The sequence below is a fragment of the Lagenorhynchus albirostris genome, chromosome 15 (assembly GCF_949774975.1).
Source record: "Lagenorhynchus albirostris chromosome 15, mLagAlb1.1, whole genome shotgun sequence".
Taxonomy (NCBI): domain Eukaryota; kingdom Metazoa; phylum Chordata; class Mammalia; order Artiodactyla; family Delphinidae; genus Lagenorhynchus; species Lagenorhynchus albirostris.
Genome location: NC_083109.1, coordinates 43778909 through 43806386, shown reverse-complemented (window position 1 = coordinate 43806386; position 27478 = coordinate 43778909). Strand labels below are relative to the sequence as shown.

The following is a 27478-nucleotide window of genomic DNA, read 5'->3' as shown; positions in this document are numbered from 1 at the left end:
ATGGAAATGCATTTAGTGTTGGGCTTGATCAGTGATCCCCGAAACTGGACCAGGGCCTTGCCAACTGTGCAAAACACCTGGGAATTGTTGAAAGCCCCAGATTCCCAGACTCCCAAAGACACCACATTCTGACACCATCACCTTGAAGGATAGGATTTCAACATGTGAATAGGAGGGGAGGGGGGCAACATTCAGGTCATTGCAGGGGTCGAGCATTCCTTTTGATCCCATGGTGCAAAGACGGGCATGGATGTCCATTTCAGTCTTGTTTCTAATGTAGACAAATTGGAATCACCTCAGGTGTCCATTAATAATGGTTAAATAAATGCTCAAATTCAGAGGTTTGCCATATGCAGTCAATACAAGGAATAAGATGGGGAGATACCTGCATTATATTGGGAGGGAACAAACAAGTACAAAGTAATATGTAAAGGGCCTCAGTAACTTATGGGAAATGCTTGGGTGAAGTGGATGTTGGAATTCAGAACCTTTCACATTTAAGGAACATTATGCATGACTTTCTGTTCGTGCGATGGCAGATTAGATAACTGAGACTCACTTTGGCAGTGAGGACAATGATGAACGAAATATTTGAAACATCTGCGTGAAAACACTGGCAAGCCCAGCATGGTGATCAGGTAACAGAAAGGACAGAGAGAGGCCCAGGAAGATGAGCCCAGGGTCGGGAGCCACTTTTTCCCCCGAGTGCATTCGCAGGTCCAGAGGAGGAAGTTGAGAGGCCAGCCAGTTCCGAGACACATGTATAGGATTCCTTGTGAGTCCTGCGAGGTCAGCAGCGGTTGCCATGGTGTTAGTTACCCTCCTTCCCTGTTTCACACCCATCCCTCAAACTTGTTCCTGGAATCACATTCCTAAGTAAGAACAGGGAAGGCTGTATACAAGCCTTTATCTCAGGCTCTGCTTTCAGGGCAGTCGAGACCAAGGCAGGAAGAGAGACTAGAACATGAGAAGTTCCAACATATGGGATGTCTGCGTCCTCAGAAAAGAAGCGAGAATGACAAAAACTATATTTAAAAATATAATGAATGATGGAGATATTTCCAAAATTGATTCAGGTGGACATCAAGCCACAGACCCAAGAAGCCCTATGGAGCCCAGGCAGGATAAATAAAAACAAGTCATTGAAAAATAATACTGTGGAACCAAAGACAAATGGTTTTCACAGACCAGAAAGGATCTGTTTGCTTGGTTTCACCGTGTTACACAGCAGAAGTTCCCAATGATGAAGGAAAAGCCTCTAACTCAGATTGGAGGTCACCACCTTGCCTCCTACCCCCCCCAGAGTCACTGCCTCTGGGAAGGCTTTCTCTGGGCCTGCACCTGGGTGCTGCTGTCCCCGGCCCAGATACCAATACAGAGGCCAACAGTAAGATGCCTTAAAAATTGTAAAATAAAATGTAGATGTTCCCCTAAGCTCTTCCAGGAGGGGATCTGAGCATGGGGGTCAAAGATGGAGTCAGCTCCATCCAAACCCAGCTCCGCCACCTTCCCGCCTCCTCTACCAAGTGGGGACAAGTGTCTGCTCAGGAGGCGCCATGGGGATGAAGTGGGCTGAGGAGTGGGGCACCTGGCAATGCTCCTTGCCCACTGTGCTCAGCAGCAGAAGCATTTCTGTTCCGACATTGGGTATTGTGAGGGCTGGAGGTGGGGGCAGGTCAGTCTGCGAGGACTCGAGTGAATTTCACTCGAGTCAGGCCGAGGCAGTGGGGTGAGAATTCACACTACCTTTCCTGCACTACAAGTTCAGCAGCTGTGGGTGAGCCGGGACCGGCATTTGCCTGAATCACCTCGAGATTTACCCTTAGATAAATGTGCGGTCACATCACGACGGTCTCTGAGTTCTGCCTGGTCCCTTCTCTGCTTCCACACCATCCGACATCCGTCTCTGCTCTGCATTCTGCATCTTGGCCACTCCGAGTTGGGTCTTTGTCAGGACATTTCAGCCTTGACAGAAGATCCGAAGCAGGAAGTGAAGCCTGGGGCCGGGATGGGCAGGGGCAGCTCAAACGTCCCTGCGCATCCCCCGGCTGGGCCCCAGGTAGGCCCTGCTCGAGGCTCACCTCCGTGTCCTGTCCTCTCTCAGTGGCCTGATGCATCACATGGCCAGGGACTGTGATGCTGGGAATGACCTTCACAAGCCCCCAGCAGCCAGGAGACGAAACCAGGGTGGCTTCACCAGAAGGTGGGGGGGGGGCACTGCACAACTGGACTTGTTAAAAGCTGCTATAACCCTCTCCTGCTGCCCTGCCCCAGGCCAGACTATTCTGATAAGAGGGAAGTCCTGCTGTGACTTCCCAGGCATCCAGAGGTGCAGATCTGGGTTGTTCCCCGGTGAGCCGCCTTTGTAAATTCAGCATCCTCCACAGCCTCCCTCCCCACACCTGGGGCTCAGCATGGACACTCTCCCTGGGACAGCCCAGCTCCTGCTCTGGAGGAACATTTCTTGTCCCACCTCTCAGGGCACCAGTTCAGTGCGTTTTTCTCTAAAGCCTGCATCTCATCCACTGAAGGACACAGAAACCCTGCCCACCCCTGGGCAGGGGGTGGGTCGCAGGCAGGCTGAGCTGCTCACCTGTGGGTCTGCATGGGCGGCACTTCCTGGGTGTGGTTTTGCATCCTTGTTCTCTGTGCTCTAGGCCAGCACCCCCGGTCAGGGCTCCACGTGACGAGGGGGGTCTCGTGTCGTCCAGCGTAGTAGCTCCTGGCCATGTGGCACCTGAGTATTTAACTATGGCCACTGCCACCAAGGGACTAAGTATTTTATTTTATTGTTTTTTTTACTTATATCTAACTAGCCACCTGTGATTAGTGATTGGCCAGCACAGTGGTCTAGAGACAGGTTAAGTTTACCAAATAACAGTTTAAGATAGGTGAGCGCTTGTTGTGTATTTCCTCCCCGTAAGAGTGAATTTTTTAAGTGTTCTCTTTTGAGTGAATAGGTCTCTTCCAGTTTTGTGCCAAGGATTATATTCAACAACAAAGAATAGTGTTATTTGATCAAAAAACATCACCACGGAAAAGAAGAGAATGAACGAAATAAAGCCTTATTTGAACAGCCCTGCAGATCATTTTGAAGCACTGGTCGCTGTCCCAGTTCATAGCTGTCATTTCATAAGTAGCGCCCTAACCATAATCTGCTAAGTCCAGCAAACTGCTGCCGGTACAGGTGGTGAGAGCTGCCAATCTGTGCTACAGCCAAGACCACCCGTCCTCACCTTGTCACCGAGAGGCCAGCACAGCCACGTATGGCGGGTGTTGAGCACTCCAGGTCCCCGTGAACACCTGCACAGCTGCAGGGTACCGCCCTCTGTGGGGTGCAGGTTGAGGCAGCCCTCCCTGTCCTCCAGGACCCAGCTCAGCAGGCCACCCGCCCTGCACTCCACAAGTGGTCCCTCTCGTGCTTGGCTACCAATAGGCACTTTGCAACCTAATGGTCGACGTTGTCTTGCTAAGTCCAGAGAACCGAAGGCACATTGGAAAAGGGAAAGACATGGCTCAGAGTAGGGAGGTAGGGCAGTTTTCAGGGACCCAGTTCCGGCTGCATTACTGAGTCCCTGGCTTCCCTGAACAGCCCTAGGCATGGAGCGCGCCAACTGGCTGCTGAGTGTCCAAGGCCGGGGGGGAGGGGAATGTTTCCAGACCGCAAGCTGCAGAAACCACATGTGACCGGAGCCCTTCAGAGCTGAAAAGGGAGCCCATCCCCACAGGTGCTTTTAGCAGTTAGGTTTCATCACACACAAACCAAGAGAAGTGGAAACATACACCAAAAACAGATGCTGTGGGCTTGAGAGATTTCAAGATGGCTGTGTTCAGACAGAGGCACAAACATTTCCAATTCGGATTTCAAGTAGGCCAAATGGTACCCAAAAGTGCACCCTCCAACCCTCCACATTTCCCCAAGAGCGGAAGCAAAGAAGGAGCTTTTCATAAGTGTTAAGAAGAGTGTGTACAAGTAAACCACACATTGCACGTATGTGTTTGCACCATTTTTCTTCTAAAATATAAAAGTATAAAAATAAAATTTCCACCTTGCGTTTCTAGAAACACCTGGAGAAAACATGACTGCTTGTAGTTGCCAGTCACCTGAGCAGGCACAGGGGCTCCACCTTCCTGTGCTGTCGGGAAGGCACGGGAATGGAGGTGATGGACTTTTCACCGGGAAACCAAATTCAGGGCAAGTGGGAGAAAGCTCACCCTGTGTGAGGACCTGTCATGGGTCCCCACGTAGAGGGAAGGCAGGGACTTGGGGCTTCGCGTGGAGGGTAGCGTGGGTTCCGCTGGGGCGTCTAGGAACAAGCCGACTCGGGAGCTGTGTTCTAGGAGCGTAAGTTCGGGGCCTGGCTTGGGGTCTCGGCAGAGCCATCGTCACTGGGCGGCCCCCCACTTGTCTTTGTACTCCTGGTAGGCACTCAGTATCTCCGTGATGACAGTGGGGTCCTCCATTGTGGTGATGTCCCCCAGGTCCTGAGCTCCGCCTGTGACGATCTTCCTCAGGAGCCTCCGCATGACTTTTCCAGACCGAGTTTTTGGAAGACGCTTCACTACCTGGCAGGGAAGGCGCAGCATTAGACTTCGGGTGGTGCCCAGACTCCCAGCCCATGTCCGATGGCGTTGAGATGAGGAGGGTACTACTCAAGGGAGGACGCCCCTCCCTGGGGACCCAACAGGAATGGGTGATGTACAGCCCATCCCAGAGAAGAGCGGGGCCGTGGCCTCTGGTTTTATCCTCCTCCATCTGGACCTAAAGCTGAAATCAGCTGTGGTCAGGGGTTTAGCTGAGCCTCCACCGGGAGGCTCTCCCCGACCCAGGTGGACCTCACTGCCGACATGCATTTCTCCTGCCCGCTACACTGGGGGGTTCCCAGGTGGCAGCAGAACCAGGCATTCTCGGGGCGCCTTGTTTCCTCCCCCAACCGGGGCCGTAATTGGCTTTTTCTAACATAAGAAGCAAGGGGTGCTCAAGAGGAAAATGTCTTGCTTAGTGTTTGAAACTTAGCCTTTGACATTTTCCAACTACGGGCATCCAACGTCAAGGCGATATGTTAAGGGATGCGTTTGGGACCTGTAACAGTGGCCTGTCTTTTGAAAGAGTCCAGTTAACTTACGGGGAGTTCAGGTGAAGCTCTGGTCACCGGACCGACAGTCTGACTTTGTACGGCACTGAGTGAAGCTGGGCCCTCCTGCCACCGAGGCCCAGCTTCCAGCCAAGGAAGGAGTGAAAAGCCAGCAGGGCTTAGAAGGTGGCCCAGTTCCTCCTTGAAACTGACCCCAACATAGGCTCCCAGACAGGGTCTGGTGGTGCCTCCTCACCGTCCCGGGGACCTCTGGTCCCACTCCAGGCCTCTGTTTACAATCCACGATGCTCCACGGCCCAGCCCGGCCCCTGCACAGGTGGCTGTGTCTCCCTCCGTCCGAGGACGCAGCAGCCCACCGCCCTTGCCCACCTCCTGCCACCGTCCCCCGTCAATGGTGGGAAGCGAGGAGGAGCAGTGCTGTGGCCCCTGAGGCGCGTCCACTCACCAGGACCTGGTCGGGCACCGCATACTTGGCGATCTTGGAGGCCACCACCGACCGGAGCTCCTTCACCACCACGTCTGCGTCACCCGCGTCATCTTTCAACACGATGAAGGCAAACGCAGCTGGAAGGAGACCAGAGGTTCAGGCACATCAGACCACGACCCACCTCCCGGGGCAGGATGTTTCACACAAATCGCCATAAATCCAAAGGGGCTTTAAATCATACGCTGGTGACCCTGTGGCAGCTGGTCTCTTTAGCTGCAACCCCAAAGGTGCATTTCCATTTTCATTCAAGGTGGAAGTGACTCCATTGGCTCCTCTGAGCGCCCCAGGTGGCGGGCATGTTTGGAGAGACCCTGGAGCCGTGACTCACGTCTGTCTGCACACCCGTGACACAGCCGTGACGTGGGCTGTAGAAGATTCACTCTCCACCCCGTGTGACAGGTGTGGAAACACCGCCCAGGCACTAGTCTCTGGGCACGTGTCCAGCCTGTGGGCACCAGCCACGTGGCTATTTAAAGGTAAGTTAAATGTAAAATGCAGCTCCCCAGTCACGTGAGCCACGCGTAGCCGGGGCCCACCGTGTGGACAGCACAGACAAAGAATGGCTCTGTCGAGGCAGGAAGTTCTGTTGGGCTGCGCTGGTCAACCAGTATTTTAGCACAAACACCAGGTTTTGTTTTCAGTACTCCAGTGAGGATCAGAATGGCTCCCACGGGTGTCCAGCACGTTTCTCCTTAACCCACCAGGGATGATCTCACACACGGACCCAACTCCAACTCCATTTCTCTCCACGTGAGCAATCGCTATCCCAGCGCCACTTAGGACGGTCTGTCCTTTCCCCCTGACCCGCACTGTCCTGCCTCCAAGCCAAAGCTCTCTCCACAGTCTCCTTCTTGCCCACTGGCCTGTCCGTCCCTGCACCGAGCCCACCCCATCCTGATCTACCCTCCCTGCGCACCACCTAACCCCCACTGGTCCTGTCTGTCTGCCTGCCTCTCCCCTCTCCCCCAGCCCCTCCAGCACATGAGCCCCCGGGGCAGGGACTTAGGTCGCTCTCCAGGTCTGCGTCCTAATCACACGAGACCTGGGGGCTCCCCTCTGTCAGATCGAGTGCAGAGAGAGTGGGGACAAATACACACCCACAGCTTTTGCTGTTGTTCATGTTTTACAAGTGGACAAATGCTCAGATTTGTTAGAAATCAGGAAAACGCACATCCTCATCACACCCAATACACAAATTCTCCCCCAAAGCCTGGCAGGCAACGCCGGAGTCGCTTAGGATGCAGGGAAGGGCTGCTGGTGGGAGCGTGATGTGGGCCGAGGCCCCTGAGACGCACACTCGAGGGCCCGTCCTGTCTCATCCCCTCGACCCCCAACAGCCCCCCACATCCCCGCCCCTGTTATCATGGGCGACATCCTCACGGGCACATCCTTCTGTGGCAACTGAAAACGCTTGTTTAAAACACTTAAATGAGTGTTCAATTTTCCAACAGGTTGGCTTAGGGACAGTATGTAACAGAAGAAGAGCACACAGACGTGGCTGGGAGGCAGGTGACACTGGGTCATGGTGCATCCTGACAGCAGGAGGGAGAGTGCCCCGGCCACTCAGCCAGGCAGTAGACATCAGTGTGCCCAGCAGTGCAGCATAAGGTCAGGGAGTGTCTGGGTCACGCCCGGCCAGGCCAGGCCAGTGTGACTGCTACATGCCTGGCATTACAACACTCAGGTGACCCGGCCCCTTCCCAGACCCACCGCTTAGGAACTGACGGACTTTGGAACAAAGTGTGTCCCCAGTAAGGACCGGTCCAATCACTGGCTCTGTGCTCCCCTGGCCCATCGCTGTGCAGGGGGAACCACAGGTCAGACTCCTCCAAAGAGTCTCAGGCCAGTCAAGGAGCCGCTGCAAGGCACGGGGCGCTGTGACGGAGCACGTGTGAGGGACGTGTGGGCAGCACAGGGCATTTGCACACGCTGTCCCTGACAGGGCCGCCAGGGCCCTGTGGACGGGGAGGAAGCTCCCCAAGCTCAGCTGGGCCAAACAGGTCACAACTGCTTGTGGGTGAGTGTCCTTAAAGGACGGCAGAACCAGGACATTTCAGAGTCCTGACTTTTTTCTAACACCTGTGCCTGTTCAGCCTCCTCACCCAAAATCTCCACTTGAGAGAGACGTGAACCAGCAGCCTGACCCACGAGAAAGCCCTGGCCCCCGCCCACTGAGTCTGCTTCTCATACAGGAGCCCTGGCCCCAGGGCCAGGAGGGTCCTCGGGGGACACGCACCTTCTCCCTTGATGTCGTGCGGGTAGCCGATGACGGCGGTCTCGGGCACTGCAGGGTGGTCAGCCTGGGCGTGACAGAACGCAGAGGTGAGGCAGCGGCTCAGCCAGTAACGACCACCCCAGACCCCAGGCAGCGGCAGCCGGTGGCAGTGCAGGGCACAGAGGCCGGCTGGGCTCACCATGGCGTCCTCAATCTCCGCCGTCCCCAGCCGGTGGCCGCTGATGTTGATGACGTCGTCCATCCGCCCCGTGATCTGGTAGTAGCCGTCCTCAGTTCGGTAAGCCCCGTCTCCTGTGAAGTAGTAGCCTGCACCACAGTGGGGGATTCAGCACCAGCTCCGAACTGGGACCCAGCGGGGCTCCCATCCTTCCGTGAGGGACACCCCCTGGACAGGAGGAAGCGCCGAAGCCCCCCTGCCGACTCACCACCCCCCATGGAGACACCTCTCCGGTGCTGCTAAGCTGGTGCCAGTAAAGGGCAGAGGGGCTGCCAGACAGCAGGAGGCTGCGAACGTCTGGAAGCAGAAGATAGGAGGAGCCCACTCGAGCTTCCCCAAAAGTGTCACTGACGTGCTTGCGACTGCAGAGCATCGGTTTCCAGGGGCACACGTGTACGTGAACTCCCACCAAACAACACGACACAAGTCGGGAAGACAACGACATGGAGACCGGGGGGAGGCCTGGAGCCACCACGATTGTCGCCAAGGTGGCGTCCTGCTCTTCTCCTGGGAGCCCATGGCCTGAGCCCCTGGGAGAACCCCGAGCTGGACTGCTCCTGGCTCAGAGGTAAGGAAAGGAGGGAGCGTTCACGCAACCCCCGGCCCCTCGGAAACGGTTCTGAGACCAAGTCCAGCGGCGGCAGGAAAGTCTCACCCGGGTAGGCCTTGAAGTAGGCGTCCACGAATCGCTGGTGATCTCCGAAGATGGTCCGGGCCATGCCTGGCCAGGCCTGGGACAGGCACAGAGCCCCGGACACATCTCCACCCTTCAGGACATTTCCCTGCAGACCCGGGAGATGGGGAGACAGAGGAGTGACCATCTCGCGTTCTCCGAACTGCCGGGCCTGAGACAGGAACAGGACAAGTGCCCCAGAGGGAGCCGCCCGGAGCTTTCTCCTCTGAGAGGAGACCCTGCGGTGGGTGCCACGCGACGGGGGAGGGCAGCCGAGGCCAGGGGGTGGCGGGGCACGTAGACAGGGAGACTCACCTTCTCATCCATGAGAACAGGGACGATGCCAAACAAGGGCCTCATCGCCATGCAGGGCAGGATTTCTGCCCCCTCCTCCGAGGGCCGCGGCGAGATGCAGATGCCCCCCGTTTCTGCGGGGAGGACAGAAAGAAACACCAGTGGGTCTGGGGCTACTGACACGTGTATCCAGACCGTATGGACACAGGGTCCACACACACAGATGCTCTCCAGAGTGGGAGGGGGTAGACCTGCCCATCCGGGGCAAGAAAACAGCCCCCAGTGACAAAAGGACCTCTGAGGAGAAACCAGGCTTGGGTGCTGGTCCCCTCCACTGTGGAAATGAGAGCGGGCCGGGGGCCAGGTTCAGCCCCAGGAGCCACGGCCCCCATCCCGTGTTGTGGGGACGTGGGGACATCGGAAAGGAGGGCAAAGGGAAAGAACGCCCACGGGTCCTGCCCCCAGGCATTTCTCTGGCTCCGGCCTCCATCAGCCTGCATGGGAAGGGCCCCCCCAAGACTCTGCTGTAGGGAACACCTGGGGCCTTCCTGAACCATGAGGCCCACGCCACTGGGAACGTCTCACTTTCTGGCTTCTTGAAGGACGAGACCTCAGCCATGTTTATTACGTCAGTGGTGGTCTCTTGCTGCCAAAATCCTGATAAGTCAGACACCCCAGAGGAGGGGGGCAAATCAAAACACAGTGGTGCAGAAAAAACTCCTTTCCCTCTAGATCCAAATCTAGACTCAAGGTCGCTTAAACAGCAGGACCCATCACTGGGCTGTACCGGGTTCAGGAGGTGGGCCGCCAAGGAAGGGAACGTTCGCAGGGCCCTATGTCGCCCCTCCGTCCCCTCCCGGGCCCCATCTTTCAGACGAGGAAACCAAGGCTCAGGGAAGCCTTCACACCCATGTCTCACAGCTGCAGAGCGGCAGCTGCTGCCCCAAGCTTCCTCTCCCCACACGCCAGGCGCCCGTTGAGCTGACGCTCCGTGCTCCCTGCCCCTCCCCCGGGGACGTGCTCACCGGTCTGCCACCAGGTGTCCACCAGCGTGCACCGGCTGTCCCCCACCACTCTGTGCAGCCACTCCCAGGCCTCGTGGTTGATCGGCTCTCCCACTGCAACCACGCGAGAGAGAGAAGGTGTTAAGAGACCTCCAAAAGGCTGAAACCAAAAGGAGCTGATTTCACGATGAAAACAGCTCTATAATTTTCCCAAAAGACACAAAAGGAGACTTGAAAAAGCAGTGAGATCATCAGGTTTATGGCTATGGAAGAACACAAATGACAATGAGATATTTTCACCATTAGAGGGTCAAAAGCCAAGAAGTTGGCAAGAGTGTGGAGGAAACAGCACCACACACACTGCTGGAGTGCGGTTTGCAGAGCGATTCGGGTATTTCTCTTCGCGTTTAGAAGTGCACACGCCCGTGGCAACTGCTTTGGATGCCTGCTGGCGACGGAACCCACTAAAGCCAGACACACTCGTCCTGTGACTGGAGGAGGTCGCTCCAGGCACCCACCCCCAGAAGCAGACACGGACGGGGATGTTCCCATGGCCAAGAGCTAAAAACTGTCCATGGAGAGGAAAATGGCGAAGTGAATTGTGGCACGTTTGTGAGGGACCACCACCGGCCAAGGCATGAATTGGCCCAGGTGCAGGAGCCGCCGTGCTGTTCACCCACCTGCCAGCACGGCTCACTGATCCTGATGGAAGAAACACGTCCACACATCGAGGTGCGGGAAGGTCATTCTGGCTCACACACCATTTAACTCAGACCTTATGCTAACTGGAACAGCCTGTCTGTGGCCCATCAGACATACACTGCACATCTGCGTTAATCATTAAAGAAAAGGGCAGGCTGTCCAGAGGTAAAGAATGTCTGAAAATAGAGATAAATGCCTCCCTGGGACGCCGATGCTGGGACTCCTTTGATGATAAGACTCCCTTCCCAGAGCCAAGGCTATACTGACTCTCTGCACGTGCTGATCTGCTTTTTTGAAACCTTGAAGGAACGTATCCCTGACGTTCTTTGTCCTGATAAGACATAAAACTGCTGAAAATCATGCTTCTCTGGAGCACTTCCCTTAGAGCTTACAGTCCTCAGCTTGGTTTGAATAAAATTCTCTTCTATTCTTATTATAGACTGGTTACTGATTATTTTCCTCGACAATACCCTGGTCTCAGGAAACCCCCGCAGGGCTCTGCTGCTGGAGCTGGTTATGCAGCAGGGGTGCCCCCAAGCTACACAGAGCCCAGCCAGCTGGTGAGGACTCCCTGGGGGGAGTAGGGGGTCCCTGCACGCTCGCTGCTGCCTGGTCCAACCAGAGAGTGGCTCTGGTCACAGCCCTTAGGGAGTGAGGCCCATAGGAGCCCGCCCCTGGCCTAGGGGACGCGCAGCAGAGCACTCTGAGCACCTGTCTTGTCACCTGCGTCCTGCTTCGTTAGTAACCGAATCCCCTGCAGGAGAACAGGCCTGGCGCCTTCCACCTCCCAGGACCACCTCAACTCAGGGTAACCCAGGTCACCTTTCCAAAACGTTCTCACATGACTTGGCAACATCTTTCCTGATTACGAGTGGAGATAACCTTTGATCTCACAACTCCCTCCCTGCCTGGAAACACGCACCCAAGGGCAGAATGGCAGTGATGACAGCGCTGGGAACAGCAGGGGCTGAGATCCTGGGCAGCCACTAGGGAAAGGGCTCGGGCCTGACCTTCCAACGGTGGTGAGTTTTCATAATGAAGACGGAGCACAGACAACATCACAATGCTGAGCCCCAGACCCTTAACGGCTGTGGGCTCCCAGAAGGGGCTTCCACGTGGGACATCTGCTTTCTACTGGCTGCAGCCGCATCACATGAACTCAGCGCAGACACAGCCTTTGTGATGAAGCCATCCAGAGACCTGCTCTGGCTCTGGCACACACACGCCGCCCGCAGCCGCTCACCTGAGCCCGGGGCCCGCAGGGAGGATCCCGCAGCCGCTCACCTGAGCCCGGGGCCCGCAGGGAGGATCCCGCAGCCGCTCACCTGAGCCCGGGGCCCGCAGGGAGGATCCCGCAGCCGCTCACCTGAGCCCGGGGCCCGCAGGGAGGATCCCGCAGCCGCTCACCTGAGCCCGGGGCCCGCAGGGAGGATCCCGCAGCCGCTCACCTGAGCCCGGGGCCCGCAGGGAGGATCCCGCAGCCGCTCACCTGAGCCCAGGGTCCGCAGGGAGGAGCGGTCATACTTCTTCACCCAGGAATCCTCGAATTTCAGCAGCAGCCGGAAGGCCGTCGGGGCTCCATAGAACTGATTGATCTTCAACCTCTGCACCATCTCCCAGTACCGACCTACGAGAGGCCCCGGGTCACGTCACCTCCGTGAGCCTTACTTAGAGGCGGCCCACGTTACCAGGCGCCGGACGTGTGCAGACACCCACGGTGTCCACGAAACGCACTCTGCATCCACCTCTGGGACGGGAGGGGCTCCCCATGGGGCCGCCTCCTGCACTCCCCGCGTCAGAGGCTGCAGCCTCCGCCTGGCCCTGGGTGCCGACCCACACGCTGACAGCCCATGTCCTGACCCACGGGACACAGCGAGGAATCGGGTCAAAGGGATATTACCGTGAAGTAGCACCAATGCAGAACCGCATTCAGGCACATTTAAATGGTCTCTAGTGGCGACCCGTGCTTCCCCCGGAGCAGCAGCGGCGCCCAGGACGCATGCGCCCCGTCAACCCCCCAGCTCGCCGCCACCACTCTGCACACAGGAGGTTGAGGCCACCTGAGACTCGGCTCTCATCCCTAGCCAGGCCCCCTGCACGCCCTCCAGGAGCACATCTGGCCCCTGCGGGAGGCTGGAGAGGACCTGGAAGCGGGGGACCAAAGTTCCAGGCACCAAACCGTCAGCGCTGTGGACCGCCTGGGCAAGAGCCTGGGCAAGAGCCTCGCAGAGCCGCCAACCTTCAGTCACGTTTGAACAAACACTTGAAGACGCTGTGCCACAAGGGAGCAAGATGCCAGGGGAGCAAGACGTGGGTCCTCAAAGGGATCCCTCTCCATGGTGGCGGCTCCAGGCCACACACCACAAGCTCGGCCCGAGTGGCCTGAAGGCACGGGCAGCAGGGCGCCCGGGGAGGCTGGCCACTGGCCTTGGCCTCGAGGAAGGGCAGGATCCGGGCAGGTGGCCGCAGAGGTTAGGGGGACACTAGCGTGGGTGGTCTCCCGAAGCCTCCAGCGACTGGAGCCCCTCCCATTGCGTGTGTGATCCCACTGCAGACCTGGCCCGGCCCCTGCCGCCCGGCAGCTCTGTCACAAGAACCCACGAGCCCGACCCGAGCAAAGCCTCCACCCCGCAGCCCGCACCCCCCAACCTCTCCTCCTTCCTCCTGCCCCTGCTGCAGTCCGCACCAGCGTCGGGGTAAACCGGGGTGCTCTCAAAAAGGACGCTGGTCGCTCCATTGCACAGAGGCCCGTACACCACATAGCTGTGTCCCGTAATCCAGCCGATGTCAGCCACGCAGCCAAAGACGTCACCTGGCCGGTAGTCAAACACAAACTGCAGAAACAGGAGGAGGGGCTGTCAGGAGCCTGTCACCCGTTCCCACACATCACAGGGCGTGTTCTGTCACCGAGGCACAGCTGCTCCCATGGCCCCCGAGAGCAGGAGTGAGGGCAGAGCAGCCACAGCGGTGATGAGAGGGGAATCACTGGTGACAGCAGCGCCAGGCCCGCAGATGACAGCAAAAGAAGCCAGACTTTAGAGGGGACACTCTTTGAGCCCCAGCACAAAGCCCATGCATACGCTGGAGGTCACCTAGTACTAGTCCTGAGGCGGGCGGGGATGGGGGTTTTGGGGGAGCGGGCGGATGTCAGGGCCTGAAGGAGCTGGCCACACGTGTACCCACAGGTAAAACTCCATCCAGTCCTATGTCTAAAATAAGGGCACCTTTCTGCATTAAGTTACACCATAGTTTTTTTTGTTTTTTTGTTTTTTTACACCATCGTTTTTTAAATCCTTTTAAAACTGCAAAAAACAAAAGCCAAAAAGGCCAAGAAACGCACCAAGCATCATCAGCTTCTAAGAGTCTGAGAGACACGGGCATCTCCTTATTCTTGCCAAAAAGTCAAACCTGAACCTGACCCTGTCTGCGGGTCCACTTGCCCTTTTGCAGGAGATGCTGAGGACAGAGAGGCACACAGCCGGGCGCTATAACCGACAACATTCAAGGAAATGAAGGGATGGAGGAAAACCCATTGGTTAAACTTGCCTTAAAAGGCTTACCCAAAACAGTCAGTGGGCAAGAGTAAGCTACAGTACCTAGGGATGCACATTTGGGTGACAAAACTAGAAAGGGCAGGGACACTATGGGCCATGAAGGGGCTTCTGTGTGAGGCTGGCGATGTTCCAGTTTTTGACTGAAGTGAGTTTGTCCAACAATAATTCATTAAGCCACACATTTGATTTCGGTGGTTTTCTATATCTGTGTCCTATTTTGCAATAAAGATGTTTTCTTAACCTTTGGGCGAGAGGCCCAGTCTCTTGCTGCCACAGACACACACTGAGGTCCCCCAGGAGTTTCCAGACAGCACAGTGGTCTCGAGTCTGCCAGGGTCCTGTGGAGCCGTGACCCAAGGCAGAGGGGTCTTTCAAGGAAACCACTCCCACTGCACTGGTGAAGCAGGACTCCCACACCCCAAGGCCCACAGCATTCCGGAACTGAGAGGATTTTTAATATGAGGACCCACAGTGCCACATCTTTCAAGGGGCTGGCGACCTCTCTACCTGCTGTTCTTGGAAGGAGAACAGGTGCCCGGGACCAGCCACTCTCCAAAGGGCACCCTGACCCCACTGCTCACCCTGAAACCTGCCCACGTCCCCACCGTCCCTGCAGAGTCAACTGTCCTTTTCCCTGAAGAAACCAACAGTCCTAATCCCGTCAGCGGGTACGCGGACGGACACACACACACACACACACACACACACACACACAGACGTACACTCATAGACACACGCTTATGTACAGAAGGCTGAAAGTTTCTATTCCTAATGCTTTAAAATGCCCTCACTGTATTGAAGAGAAATTCAAAAGATGGTCCCGTCCTTACATCCCCACTTCTTTTGCTCATGTAGGCAGTGTCCTGGTAACGCTTGAAAACAAAAAATGAAGACTCTTTCACCACATTTACAGCTCCCCTAATGCTAATTTTGTTATAAATTGATGGAAACACGTTGACCCATTCTGTGACCTTCTTGGTGTTCGGTCTCAGTAGCTACATTTTCCAAAGTGTTCTGACCTACACAACGTGTCATTCTTTGCAACATGCCCACCCAGAGCTGAGCAAGGGGCTTTCAGACAAGAACAGCTCTGTGATGCTCACGGTCACCCAGCGGCCAGAAGACAGCGGCTTTAGCATGGACTGTGTCAAGCATAATACCTCGTCTTCCCGGCCTGGTTCTGTGACACGTCTTTCTGCCTCACTTCCGCATCTTCAGTGCTGCCCGCAAGTGGCTGCCACTCCCAGGCCTCATCTTTGCCCTCCCAGGACCCGCTCGTCGTCCGTGCTCATCCGTAAGGTCCACCTCCGGATGACCAGGCCTGGGATATATGCTGATACGACCGATCAGCATACCCCACTCCCACCCCCACCATAGTGACTGAGTGGGCAGGGCCCTGGTCCCCAGCCAGACTGTAGGTGCTCTCAGCGTCCAAGCCCTGCCTAGATGCGCCTGGGCTTCCCGGTCACATGGCCAGTCAGCTCCCCTGCTGCTGGCATTGCCTGGGGCTGAGTTCTGCCTTTAGCCAGAGAGAGAGTCTAGTCCACAGACGATATCCTGAGACCCCATCCCACCTGGGAAGCGTCAGCTATTCCCCAGGGCAACCAGGGATGCATGTTAACCAAAATCCCCCCCCCACCCATGTTTAAATGAGTGCTGATTTTTAAATGCATTTACTATAATAAAACTGTGGCAGATCATTGGCTTTATAATCTTAAAGGATGGTCCCCTGTAATACAATTTCCATACACCAAATTTAAGCCTCTTCATAAAATCAAGTCTTTTTAAAAATTTTCCTTTTAAAATGTGGCCCCAGTAAGCAGAGCCTAGAGGCCACAGCACTTTTAGGGGCCCATGAAAATGTTTTACTTTCTTTCAAAATCAGATGAAAAAGATATCTTAAGTAGAAGAACGCGTCTTAACAAGTAACAATAATGTACTCATATCTACACCAACCTTGTTGTATAGGAGAAGGGCACAGGAAGGCCAGAGCACTGGACTCCCAGCAGCTGAAAGCAGCCGTGCCAGCCAGCACGTCAGGCCTAGGGAGGGCTTGGCACACGTGTGACGGGCTAAAGACCAGCAGAAGACACAGGTCCAAGGACCCAGGCCCTTCCGACAAGGACAGAAACTCAGCTCCCCAAGCCCAACCCTCCACCACGCTGATGCCAGGACTCCCGGCCCTGCTCGTGAACACGCGAGGAGAAGACGTTAGCAGGAGCTCTGGCCCCCCGCCTGGAGCCCCCCGGGGCAGCGCCCTACCCGGTGCGTCACAGCGGCGTACAGCAGGTAGCCCGCCTGGGTGTGGACAAGCCCCTTGGGTGTCCCAGTGCTCCCCGAGGTGTACAGCAGGAAGAGCGTGTCCTCACTCCCCATGCTCTCTGGGGCGCACACTGGCTCCTCCTTGGCCATTTCCTGTGAGGGAGAAGACCAGACAGCCCGTCAAGGGCAGTGACCTCGCCCCTGCACCCAGCATCCCCGAGAACACCTCTCCCCCTCGGCCTCAGGACTCGGCAGACAGGGTTCAGAGTTCACCTTCTCTAGCCTGCCCCAGTTTAATTCCAAATAAAAGGATGGATCCAGTCATTTCTGTTATGTTAAATGTTTCCCTCTGTCTGTGGAATTTGAGTTCCATCTTCCCTACCCGGATGGAAGCCCATCAAATAGCAAAGGGGAACTCTGGGCACCTCTGGGGGACCCAGACTGAGAACCACAATCTGACAAGACTCAGACTCAGTTAATCCAATGACAACCTCTTCTCCTCAAACTATACAAAAGGAGATAAACCCACCTGCTCAAGGGGGATGTCCAGATCCCCCATGTGGACCTTGTTGTCTGTCCTGTGAGCCACGAGGACATGCTGGACGGTTGGGCAGAGCTTTATGGCTTCGTCCACAATCTTCTTCAGCTCCACCACACGCCCTCCCCGGAGTCCTTGGTTGAAGGTGATAACCACCTTGCACTTGGCTATCGGAGTCAAAGGCAGGTATTTCTGGTCAGTTTCCTCCCCACTCCGACCTTCACAGCCCAGACAGCCACACACCCCAGGCCTAAGGGTGTGATGGATAAAGTCCATCCTTGAGCAAGAGAGTCAACACAAAAAAGCGAAGTTCCACCTGCTTTGGGATCTTTGTGCTCAGAGCAGAAGCGCCAGCCTCTTCCCAGCTCTGGGAGGAGCAGGTGTAACTGGAGCTAAGCCACTGGAAGCTCAACTCTGCCAGTCTCCCGCTCCCTCCCACCTGCCCCAGGGCCTTCCCAGGCTACCCTCCACCCACCACGCCCCAACCCGGGATGACCCGGAGGGATCACGGCTGAGGTGGGCTATTGTACAACTGGCCCCTGAGAAAGAGCCTGGAACAACCATCCAGCTGCCATGCTGATGGCCAAGCACAGCCCTCAGACCTGTGACGTGGGCACCGAGGCCTGATTTGGAGCCACAGGCGGAAGTGTTGAGGAATCACCCCACCCAGTAGTCCTCAAGCAGCCCCTCGGGGTTCATGCTGACGCCCGGGCCCCATCACCTTCCAGGGTTTCCCCGCGGTCTGAGCCCTGGGCACCCACAGTGGGAGCTCCCCGGCCTCACTCCCTGCAGCCCGCAGCACCTTCCAGGACCACCTCCCCAGTGAACTGCCTGCACTTGAACTCTCGCCTCAGGGCGGCTCCTGGCGGCCCTACCTGAGGCGCCAGTCTCCCTCAGCTTTCCAGTCTGAAACGTGCTTTCTAGAGACATGCTCACAGCCTCTCTTCCTCCCAAGAGCCCTAGAGGCGGCACAGCCCCGCGGGCCACCTGTGACCAGCACAGGCCTTTGCCTGGGTCAGAGAGATGCTCTGGACTGCTTGGGGCGCCTAGGACAGTGTCATCAGCTCTGCACGCCAGGCCCCGGCCACACACACTGTTTGCTCCTCGAGCCTTGGCAATCGGTCACCGTGGGGAGACAAAGTCAGGTGGACAGAGCCCACCTGAGACGCTCCAGGCCTACATCCCTGAGCTGGGGCTGTCCAGGGAAGCTCCCTGTGGGGCAGGAAGGGAGACGGCCAAGCAGGTAGAAAGCGACCCTGCTCAAGGGGATGAGAGACAAAGAAAGCTCAGGACCCTCTGGAGAAAACAGTGGCCCCTGCCCAACCTGGGTGCTGGAATCCCGGCCTCCGAGACACAGGCCTCACTCCCAGTGCCCATCTGTGCGAGGCCTCCCTGCCCGAGTGGTTCTCCAGGGCAGGAACCTCCAGGCCTGACACGCCCAGTCCCCAGGAGGTGCTTGAGGAGCACCCTCTCTCTGCGGTCCCCGAGGGCGGGCAACGGGGCCGTGGCAGGTACACGGCATCAGCACAGGCAGGATCAGCAGACACTTTGGTCTGGGGAGGATTCACTTTCACCCTGGCTTTTGATCAGGTCTCAGCTTCTGTATTTGTTTTTAATTGCTCCCATAGCCAATTACCACAAATTTAGTGGCTCAGAACCCCCATTTTTTTTTTTAGCTCACGGTTCTATAGTCTGGGTGAGCTCGGCCGTGAGACTCTAAGCTGGGTTCTCTGCTTAGAGTCTCACGGCCAAAATCAAGGTGCCGGTGGGGGTGCGGGAAGATCTCACCTGGAGGCTCTGGGGAGAATCTGCTTTCAGGTTGCTCAGGGTGTTGGCAGAAGTCAGGTCCGTGTGGCTATAGGACTGAGGCCCCCATTTCCTTGCTGTCAGTCAGGGGTCATCCTCAGCTTTTAGAGCCACCTACACCCCATGCACACAACCTCCTTCATCCTCAAAGCCAGCAAAGGCAGGTCAAGTCCTTGTCACTTGGAATCTCTCTCACCTCCCTCTCTGCCACATGTTTTCTGCTTCAGCCAGAGAAAGTTCTCTGCTTTTAAGGATCGGTGGTTACACCGGGCAGACCAGCATCATCCCCCCACTTTAGGGTCCCATCACATCTGCAGAGGCCTTCTGCCACGTAAGGTACATATTCACAGGTACTGGGGAATTCGGGCGTGGACAACTGCTTGGGCCACTAATCTGCCCTCACAGCATCTCGCAGAGCCATTCTCCACCCTCCCCACGCCTCCCTCTCTCCACTCCTCACACAGCCTAGACCAGGAGGGAAGATAAAGGAAGAGGAGTGGCGAGAGCCCAGAGGCCAGGCCAGGGGGCCGGGCCCGTAGAATAGGACATACTAACCGAAGAAGCTGCCTACTCACGGTGAGACCTGGTCGCCACACTGACACTCTCCTTCCCAGTGGTGGACAAAAGACAGCTGTGAATTCTCTGACCTGGTCTCACGCCACTTCTCATGGACAAGTATGGTCTAGGCCCCCTCCCCTTAAATTTGGGGCGGCTACAGACTGGTTTGACCAATGGAGTAGAGCCAGAATGATGCTATGCATATTCCAGGGTCAGCCTGTAGGGCGAGTGGCAGTCTCCTTGCTTCCTCGTAGAGCCATAAGCCACCATGTAACAAGTCTGACCACCTGAGGCTGCCTTGCTATGGGGAAGCCCAAGTTAGTCATGTGAAGAGGCTACATGAACAGAAAGAGACCCCTGGCCACGCCCAAACATTCAAACCAATCCAGCCAATATCCCAGATATCACAAAGCAGAGGGAAGCCATCCCCACTATGCCCACCTGACTCCTGCCCCACAGAATCATGAAACATAATAAGAAAATATACTGTTCTAAGTACTTACTTTTGGAGTAGCTTGTAACACAGCAATAAATAACCAAAATACCACCCTCACTGAGCCAAGAGAACACAGACACTTGTCCCAACAGGGTCTTGCCCCCAGGAAACTGACACCTGAATAGCTGGACATGGAGGCTGTAGGGTCCTGGGGAAGAGCCACTTAATGGCAAAGTTCTAGAGAAAAGTTATAGGACTTTCCCCTACTGAGTCCCTCAGAGCTGACTGGGCCCCTGCCTTCCCATGGCCTGGCTATTTAGGATTCCTGAGTTCTGGGAGTTGCCTGGCATCCAGTTACTAATTCTCCAGAGTCAATTGCTTTTGCTTGTTTCAAAGAATCTTAACAGAAACACTTCGTAACTGTGGCCACATCAGCAAGAGAGGAAAGGAGCAGCTAATGTAATGTTAAAAGCATTGGTAGAATGCCTGGGTTCAAATCCTGGGTCTGTCACTAAGTAGCAGTGTGACCTTAGGCAAGTCACTTAACCTTTCTGTGCCTTAGTTTCCAAGACCAGATGGCTTCACTGGTGAATTCTACCAAACAGATAAAGACAAATTAACAGCAATCTTTCTCAAACTCTTCCTAAAAATTGCAGAGGAGGAAACACTTTCTTACTCATTCTGTGTGGCCAGCTTTACCCTGATACCAAAACCAGACAAACAGATCACAAGAAAAGAAAACTAAGGACCAATATCCCTTATAAACACCGATGCAAAAATCCTCAACCAAATGCTAACAAACTGTATCCAGCAGCATATTAACAAGATTATACATCATGACCAAGTGGGATTTATTCCTGGAATGCATGGATGGTTCAGCAGACGAAAATCAAGGATAGATACATAGATCAGTGGAACAGAATAGAGAACTCAGAAATGAGCACTCACATATACAGTCAAGTTATTTTTGACAAGAGTTCCAAGACCATTCAACAAAGAAACAATAGTCTCTTCAATAAATGGTATCACTGGATATGCACAGGCCAAACAAAATGAAGCTGGGCCCTTACCTCACACCATATGCAAAAATTAACTCAAAATGGATCAAAGACCTGGGACTTCCCTGGTGGCGCAGTGGATAAGACTCCGCGCTCCCAATGCAGGGGGCCCAGGTTTGATCCCTGGTCAGGGAACTAGATCCCATATGCATGCTGCGACTGAGAGTTCGCATGCCACAACTAAGAAACCTGCATGCCACAACTAAGGAGCCCATGGGCTGCAACTAAGGAGCCCTGGAGCTGCAACTAAGGAGCCCTAAGACTTTGCATGCCACAACTAAGGAACCTGCCTGCTGCAACTAAGGAGCCCATATCCCACAACTAAGGAGCCGGCAAGCCCTGGAACTGCAACTAAGGAGCCCGCCTGCCACTACTAAGATCTGGCACAACCAAAATAAATAAATATTTTTTTAAAAATGGATCAAAGGGGGCTTCCCTGGTGGCGCAGTGGTTGAGAGTCCGCCTGCCGATGCAGGGGACACGGGTTTGTGCCCCGGTCCAGGAAGATCCCACATGCCACGGAGCAGCTGGGCCCGTGAGCCATGGCCATTGAGCCTGCGCGTCCGGAGCCTGTGCTCCACAACGGGAGAGGCCACAACAGTGAGAGGCCCGCATACCGCAAAAAAAATAAAAATAAAATAAAAAATGGATCAAAGACCTAAATGAAAAAGCTAAAACTATAAAAAACTCTTAGAAGAAAACACAGAGGCAAATCTTTGTAATGTTGTACTTGGCAATGGAGTCTTAAATAATATACCAGAAACACAAACAACAAAAGGAAACAGATGAACTGGACTTTATCACAATTAAAAATTTTTGTGCGGGCTTCCCTGGTGGCTCAGTGGTTGAGAGTCCGCCTGCCGATGCAGGGGACACGGGTTCGTGCCCCGGTCCGGGAGGATCTCACGTGCCGCGGAGCGGCTGGGCCCGTGAGCCATGGCCGCTGAGCCTGCGCGTCCGGAGCCTGTGCTCCGCAACGGGAGAGGCCACAACAGTGAGAGGCCCGCGTACCGCAAAAAAAAAAAAAAAAAAAATTTTTGTGCTTCAAAGGACAATACTGAGAAAGCAAAAAGACAACCCACAGAATGGGATAAAATAATTGCAAATCATATATCTGACAAAGGTACAGTACCCAGAATATCTAGAGAACTCACAACTCAACAATAAAAAAAAGACGAACGACCAATTAAAAAAATGGGCAAAGGACTTAAGTAGATATTTCTCCAAAGAAGACACAAATGGACAAGCACATAAAAAGATATTCAATGATATTAGTCATTAGAAAAATGCAAATCAAAACTACAATGAAATACCACTTCATACCCATTGGGATGGCTATAATTTTTTTAAAAAGGAAAATAACAAGTGTTAATGTGGATTTGGAGAAATTGGAACCCTCATACATTGCTAGTAGAAATGTAAAACAGAATAGCTCCTTTGGAAAAGTTTTGCAGTTTGTCAGTAAGTTAAACATAGATTTACCATATGTGCCAGCAATTCCATTCCTAGGTATATACCCAAATAATTGAAAGCAGGTATTCTTATACATAAACGTTCACAGCAGTTCTATTCACAATAGCTAAAAAGTAGAAACAAGTAAAAATACCCATAAACAGATAAATGGATAAACAAAATGTGGTTTATCCATACAGTCAAATATCATTCATCTACAAAAAGAAATGAAATACTGATACACACTGCAACATAGATGCACCTTGAAAACATGCTGCTTAGTGAAAGAAGTAGAACACAGAATGCCACATACTGTAGGAGTTCATTTTTACAAAACCTCCAGAACAAGCAAATCATAGAGAGAGAGAAAGCAGATTAGTGGTTGTCAGAGGCTGGATGGAGGGGAAATGAGGAATGCCTGCTTCATGGGTATGAGATGTCCATTTGGGATGACGGGAAAGTTCTGGAATAGTGATGACGGTTGCACAACATTGTGCATGTGCTTAATGTCTCTGAACTGTACACTTTAAAATGATTCAATGGTAATAGAAAAAGGGAGAGGGTAGAAATAGCAAGAGTATTATCTCATATAATATTTATGAAGACTAAGTTAAAATGAAGAGAGATGGCCTTCACAAACTGCTTAAAACAAAACCTGGTACACAGTAGGTGCTACAGAGTTCAGAGAGAGAGAGAAAGGAGTAGCAGCACCAATGCTTGAAATTAGAGGGGAAATGTTGAAAGGGAACAGAAAGGCTCCCCAGTCTTTCCTAAAGAGAGTGGTCAACAGAGGTCTGCGAACTATGCCCTTCAGCTCTGTCCATTACCCAAAGGGAAGTCTTCTATGAGACACAAAGAATTCCCAACAGCCCCCAGGGGAGCCAGCTCAGGGAACCCTCTAGGATCTCAAGGGAGCAGGGGTCAGGCTGCACAGACATGAGGCCACCATTCAGACACTCAGCCCTCCGACACCAGAAAAAGGAAGGAGACAATATTGCTCTGCACACCTGTCTGGGAGGCCCTGACCTACCTGCAGACAGAAGGCCTTAAAGACACACCACGAGGCCCACACCTGACTCCAAGCCTCAGGAGATGGCCCACCCCATCAGTCCTCATCACAGAAGGCTTCCAGCTGTTGACCTGTGGAATCTTCCCCGTATCTCCCCAGCCTCATCTCACCCTACGTTTCTTCCCTCCTGCACTGCAGCCACACAGCCTCCTCCAGTGGGTACATATGCCACTCCCTCCACCTGGAATCTTCCCTTCCTTCATCTGGTTAAATCCAACGCACTCAGATCTCAGCTGATAGAGCAAATGTTCATTCAGCCATGCGCTGTCCCTGGTAGTGTCCATCATCTGTATGTGTGACTTTCAGTGATGTCTGTCACCACGCTAAGTCCCTGAAGGCCAGGCGACCCAGGTTCCTCCCTCCCTCCCACTGCCCACGTGCTCACCATCATTGATCCTCGCAGCCAAGGACCCCGCACTGAAGCCAGCAAAGACAACAGTGTGGATGGCTCCAATCCTGGCGCAAGCCAGCATTGCGGCCACAGCCAGCGGGGAGACAGGCATGTAGATGGCTACCCGGTCCCCTCGGTGGACTCCATGCCTCTTGAGCGTGTTGGCCAGGCGGCACGTGGTCTCCAGCAGTTCCCTGTGGCACAAGGAAGGGAGGGCTGTCAGAGAAGGGGGAGGGCCAGAACGCATAGTCATTTGGCTGGAATAATTCTGCAAACTGCAGGCACTGGAGCCCCGGCCAGCCAGGGGGAGGGCAGCCACTCCAACACTTGATGCATGGAAGGCTCTTTTCAGAAAACATTGTAACTTTGTAGGCTTGTCCTGACACAGATTCACGGCCACACTGCTGAGAAAAATCGCCTGTCCCTGCATCCACTGAGAGCAGAGCTTCTCAGAGACCTGGGTCATCCGGTCCCGGAGCCTTCTGACACATCCTCCCCGAGAGGCCCCTGTTCTCTGGGTCAGCACAGGCCTTGCTGGGCAGGGGACCCCGGGAAGGGGACCCCAGCTCTGCGAAGCCTCAGTGATTTGGGAAGGAAAGCGACCCGCAGCCCGGGGCAGGGCTGGGTGGTGAGGGACCAGGACACTGTGCCCCGCCTCCTGTGCCCACATGGCCCCTGCCTCCACTCCAGGGGCTTAGGCTTGGCCAGCCAGTCAGAGAGCAGCATCCCGCTGAACAAGCTGATATGCTTGGGGTTAGCACGTGACCCAACACAACCCCGAGAGGATGACAGCCTACCAGAAACCAGAGCAGGAAATGGAGGAAAGTGCAGGAGAGCAGAAGCAGGTGGACGCTGGGTTCAGCACTGCTTCCGACGTGGTCCCACTGAACCCCACTTCCCACAGGAAGGGACATTTCCCATTTTCACTGCTCTTGTTTTATTGTATTTGTTTTTTATATATATATATTTTTTATTTTTCTTCCAAAGAAAAAAATTATATTGCATTTGAAATTCATTGATGGTTTCTTTTCAATACAGCATATGAGGACACAAATTTAAGGGTCACTGTAGACTTTTAAAGCACATACAACATCTGTAACTTAGTTTCTTAAATAATTTTTAAGCAAAATCAAAACAATTTAAACAGAAATATTTTAAACACTCAAAATCATAGCTCCAATGTTGCTCATAACGTCAGTGTGAATGACTTGCTGTATTTGTTATTTAACAGAAAGCTGGCATGGAAGGGCAGAGTAAGTCCACCCCACCCACGTGGCTCTACCCTCCTGGCCAAGACCCAGGAGCGTTTGTGGTTGCCCTGTGCTCAGAGGCCCAGAAAGGGGCAGCCCAGCAAGGGCCAGCAGGAAATGAAGGGTGGGCAGTGACAGGCCTTGGGGGAGACCAGACGAGAGATCACTAGTGTAACCAAGCAGGACCTTATGGGGCCTTCCAGGGACAGACCCCGCCCCCATATCCTCTGCTTTAGCTCCTCTCTAAAGTACCTAGATAATAGTATCTGATGCACATTCCTGAGTTGTTTTACAGATGCTAAAACGCCCACCAGACAGAAGAAATTGACTACTTGTAGCCTCTGGACCTACTGGAGCCTGAGGATTGATAATGTTAACAGCCCTGTTAGTCACCATCAGCCAGAGAACTGTGGTGAGCTGATCACATACCCTGGGACTCCCCTCCCTCACCTTGCCTCTAAAAAGGCTTTCCTGAAACCCGTCGGGGAGTGGGGTGTTTTGAGCACCAGCGGCCCTGGACTCCTTGCTTGGTGCCTGCAGTAAACGCTGCACTTTCCTTCACTCCAACCCGGTGTCAGTAGATTGGCTTTACCGTGCACGGGCAAGCGGACGGACCCACGTTTGGTTCGGGTAACACGAGTGCAGCCTGCGCTCCCCCTCGACTCCCGCCCAGGCTGGCACACTGCCTCTCTGGTAGGACCCTATCCTTTCTCCTTAAGGCTTTAGGAGGACAAAAGCACCATTCACTGACCCCATCCACCCCGCACCTGAGCTTGTGATGAAAGAAAGAGCACCCCGACAGCCCCCAACGGCAAACTCCCCGGAGCCAGGGCCCAGAAACACGCCTCCTGCGCGCGGGGAGGAGGCTAGGATAGTCTGTGACGGCACTCAAGAGGCAGCTATGGTCAGTCCCACAGAAGGATAACTTCAGCCCAGCGCAGGTGCCATTTTCAACAGCGCTAAGGACTTAAGGAGTCGGTGCTGGGGAGATGGAGGCTCAGGTGCGTCAGAGATCAGTGGTGATGACATCCAGTCCTTTTTCTGCAGACGGAAGGCAGCATTCTGAAGTCGAGGAAGGCACAGAGCCGTCCAGACAGAGAGGCCTGGGTTACTTTCTATAGGAGTTGCACGGGCATGGGAGCTCACCTTTCTCAGCTGCCACAGATCACCTGAGAAACAGCAGGCCCCTTCCACCTTGTTTAACTGTCACGAGTGTTAATGAAAAGCTTCACCCACTCAGGACTCGGCCAAGCATTCAGTAGAGATTATCTTTACCATCAGACGTCTTTGTTTGAAATTACTTTCTAGAAGTACTAAAATCAACTAATTCATTTTGATGAATTTGTAAGATGTTAAAAATTCCATTCTAGGCACCATGGGGGCGAGTAGGGCACCAGACAAAAGAAATGAGAGGGAAAGTGTCCTCTTGCAATCCAGCTCCCACTGGGGAAATGAAGGCACATGGAAGTGTGATGGGCGTTTATCACCTCAGCTTCTGGTACAATTACTGAGGCAGCAGGGAGAGCTTTCTGGAAAGGTTGGCCGTGGGGAGGAGGAGAAAGGCAGCAAAGGGGAAAGGACTCCCTTCAGGGGCAGAAGTTGCCTGGCGGTCAGAGCTGGGCAGCTGACCTATAGCCCCGGGAAGGTCTGGAGACCAAGCTGAAGTAGCCCAGGTGTTCCCTGGAGGATCGAGGGGCCTTCTCATGGGCCCTGGAACTGAGTCTGCTGGGTCCCACACCCTTGCCGCTGCATCCAGAGAAGTTTCTGGTAAAGAATCTGATCCGGGTAAATCTCAAGTTCACTCCCCTTCCCATCCTCTCTGCCAAGGCCGTAAAACTCAAGGTCGAAGAGATCCTTGAAGCCTCCCTGGGGTTCCTGGCCACAGCGGTCCAGCCTCTGCTTAAACATCACGTTGCTGGGAATCACCCCGCACAGCACTAAATAGTCTTCCTAGAATCAGGCCAAGACTTGTAGCTGTTCCACTTCCACCCATTGGTCCCAGTTCAGCCCTTTAAAGATGTCCAGAGAAAATCTGTCATTCAATGATAGCCCTTCAGATTTCTGAATACCCCCCACCACTACCTCGCAAAGCCTTTTCTCTCCCAGGTTCTCTCGCCCAGCCCTCCGTGACGCCACTCCCATTCTCTAGAAACCCCCAGGTTACCAAACGGACCCCGGCATTCCCATGGTATCTGCCCGGGTCAGAATATGGAACGCAGACCCTTGACCCCAACTCTATATTTAACCATGTAAATGAAGAATACATTTATTTTCTAATGCCTGACAAAGGTGGCCCAAATTCAGCATGAGGTCACTAACCCACTGACCATCGCCACACACAGAACAGGACTCTGAACAGGGGTCCTCCATATCACAGTCAGTAAATTAATTTTTA

General features: G+C 54.3%; 1 protein-coding gene across 5 annotated transcripts in view; it reads right to left on the bottom strand.

Moving 5' to 3' along the window:
• Nucleotides 1-3046: 3046 nt before the first annotated feature.
• The window catches only part of ACSS1 (acyl-CoA synthetase short chain family member 1), a 43228-nt gene continuing 18796 nt past the window's right edge, over nt 3047-27478 (bottom strand). For 2 of the 5 annotated variants that reach the window (XM_060123079.1, XM_060123082.1), the window contains exons 3-14: nt 23828-24027; nt 17055-17230; nt 16526-16678; nt 13396-13543; nt 12199-12336; nt 10029-10121; nt 9025-9137; nt 8389-8818; nt 7998-8125; nt 7820-7883; nt 5542-5660; nt 3047-4566 (exon numbers count right to left, since the gene is read on the bottom strand). In XM_060123079.1, coding sequence (XP_059979062.1) covers nt 4387-4566; nt 5542-5660; nt 7820-7883; nt 7998-8125; nt 8389-8818; nt 9025-9137; nt 10029-10121; nt 12199-12336; nt 13396-13543; nt 16526-16678; nt 17055-17230; nt 23828-24027 — 1942 coding nt within the window. In that variant the 3' untranslated portion in view covers nt 3047-4386. The remainder of the gene's footprint in view (nt 4567-5541; nt 5661-7819; nt 7884-7997; nt 8126-8388; nt 8819-9024; nt 9138-10028; nt 10122-12198; nt 12337-13395; nt 13544-16525; nt 16679-17054; nt 17231-23827; nt 24028-27478) is intronic. The other 3 variants (XM_060123081.1, XM_060123080.1, XM_060123083.1) reach the window with 3 other exon arrangements.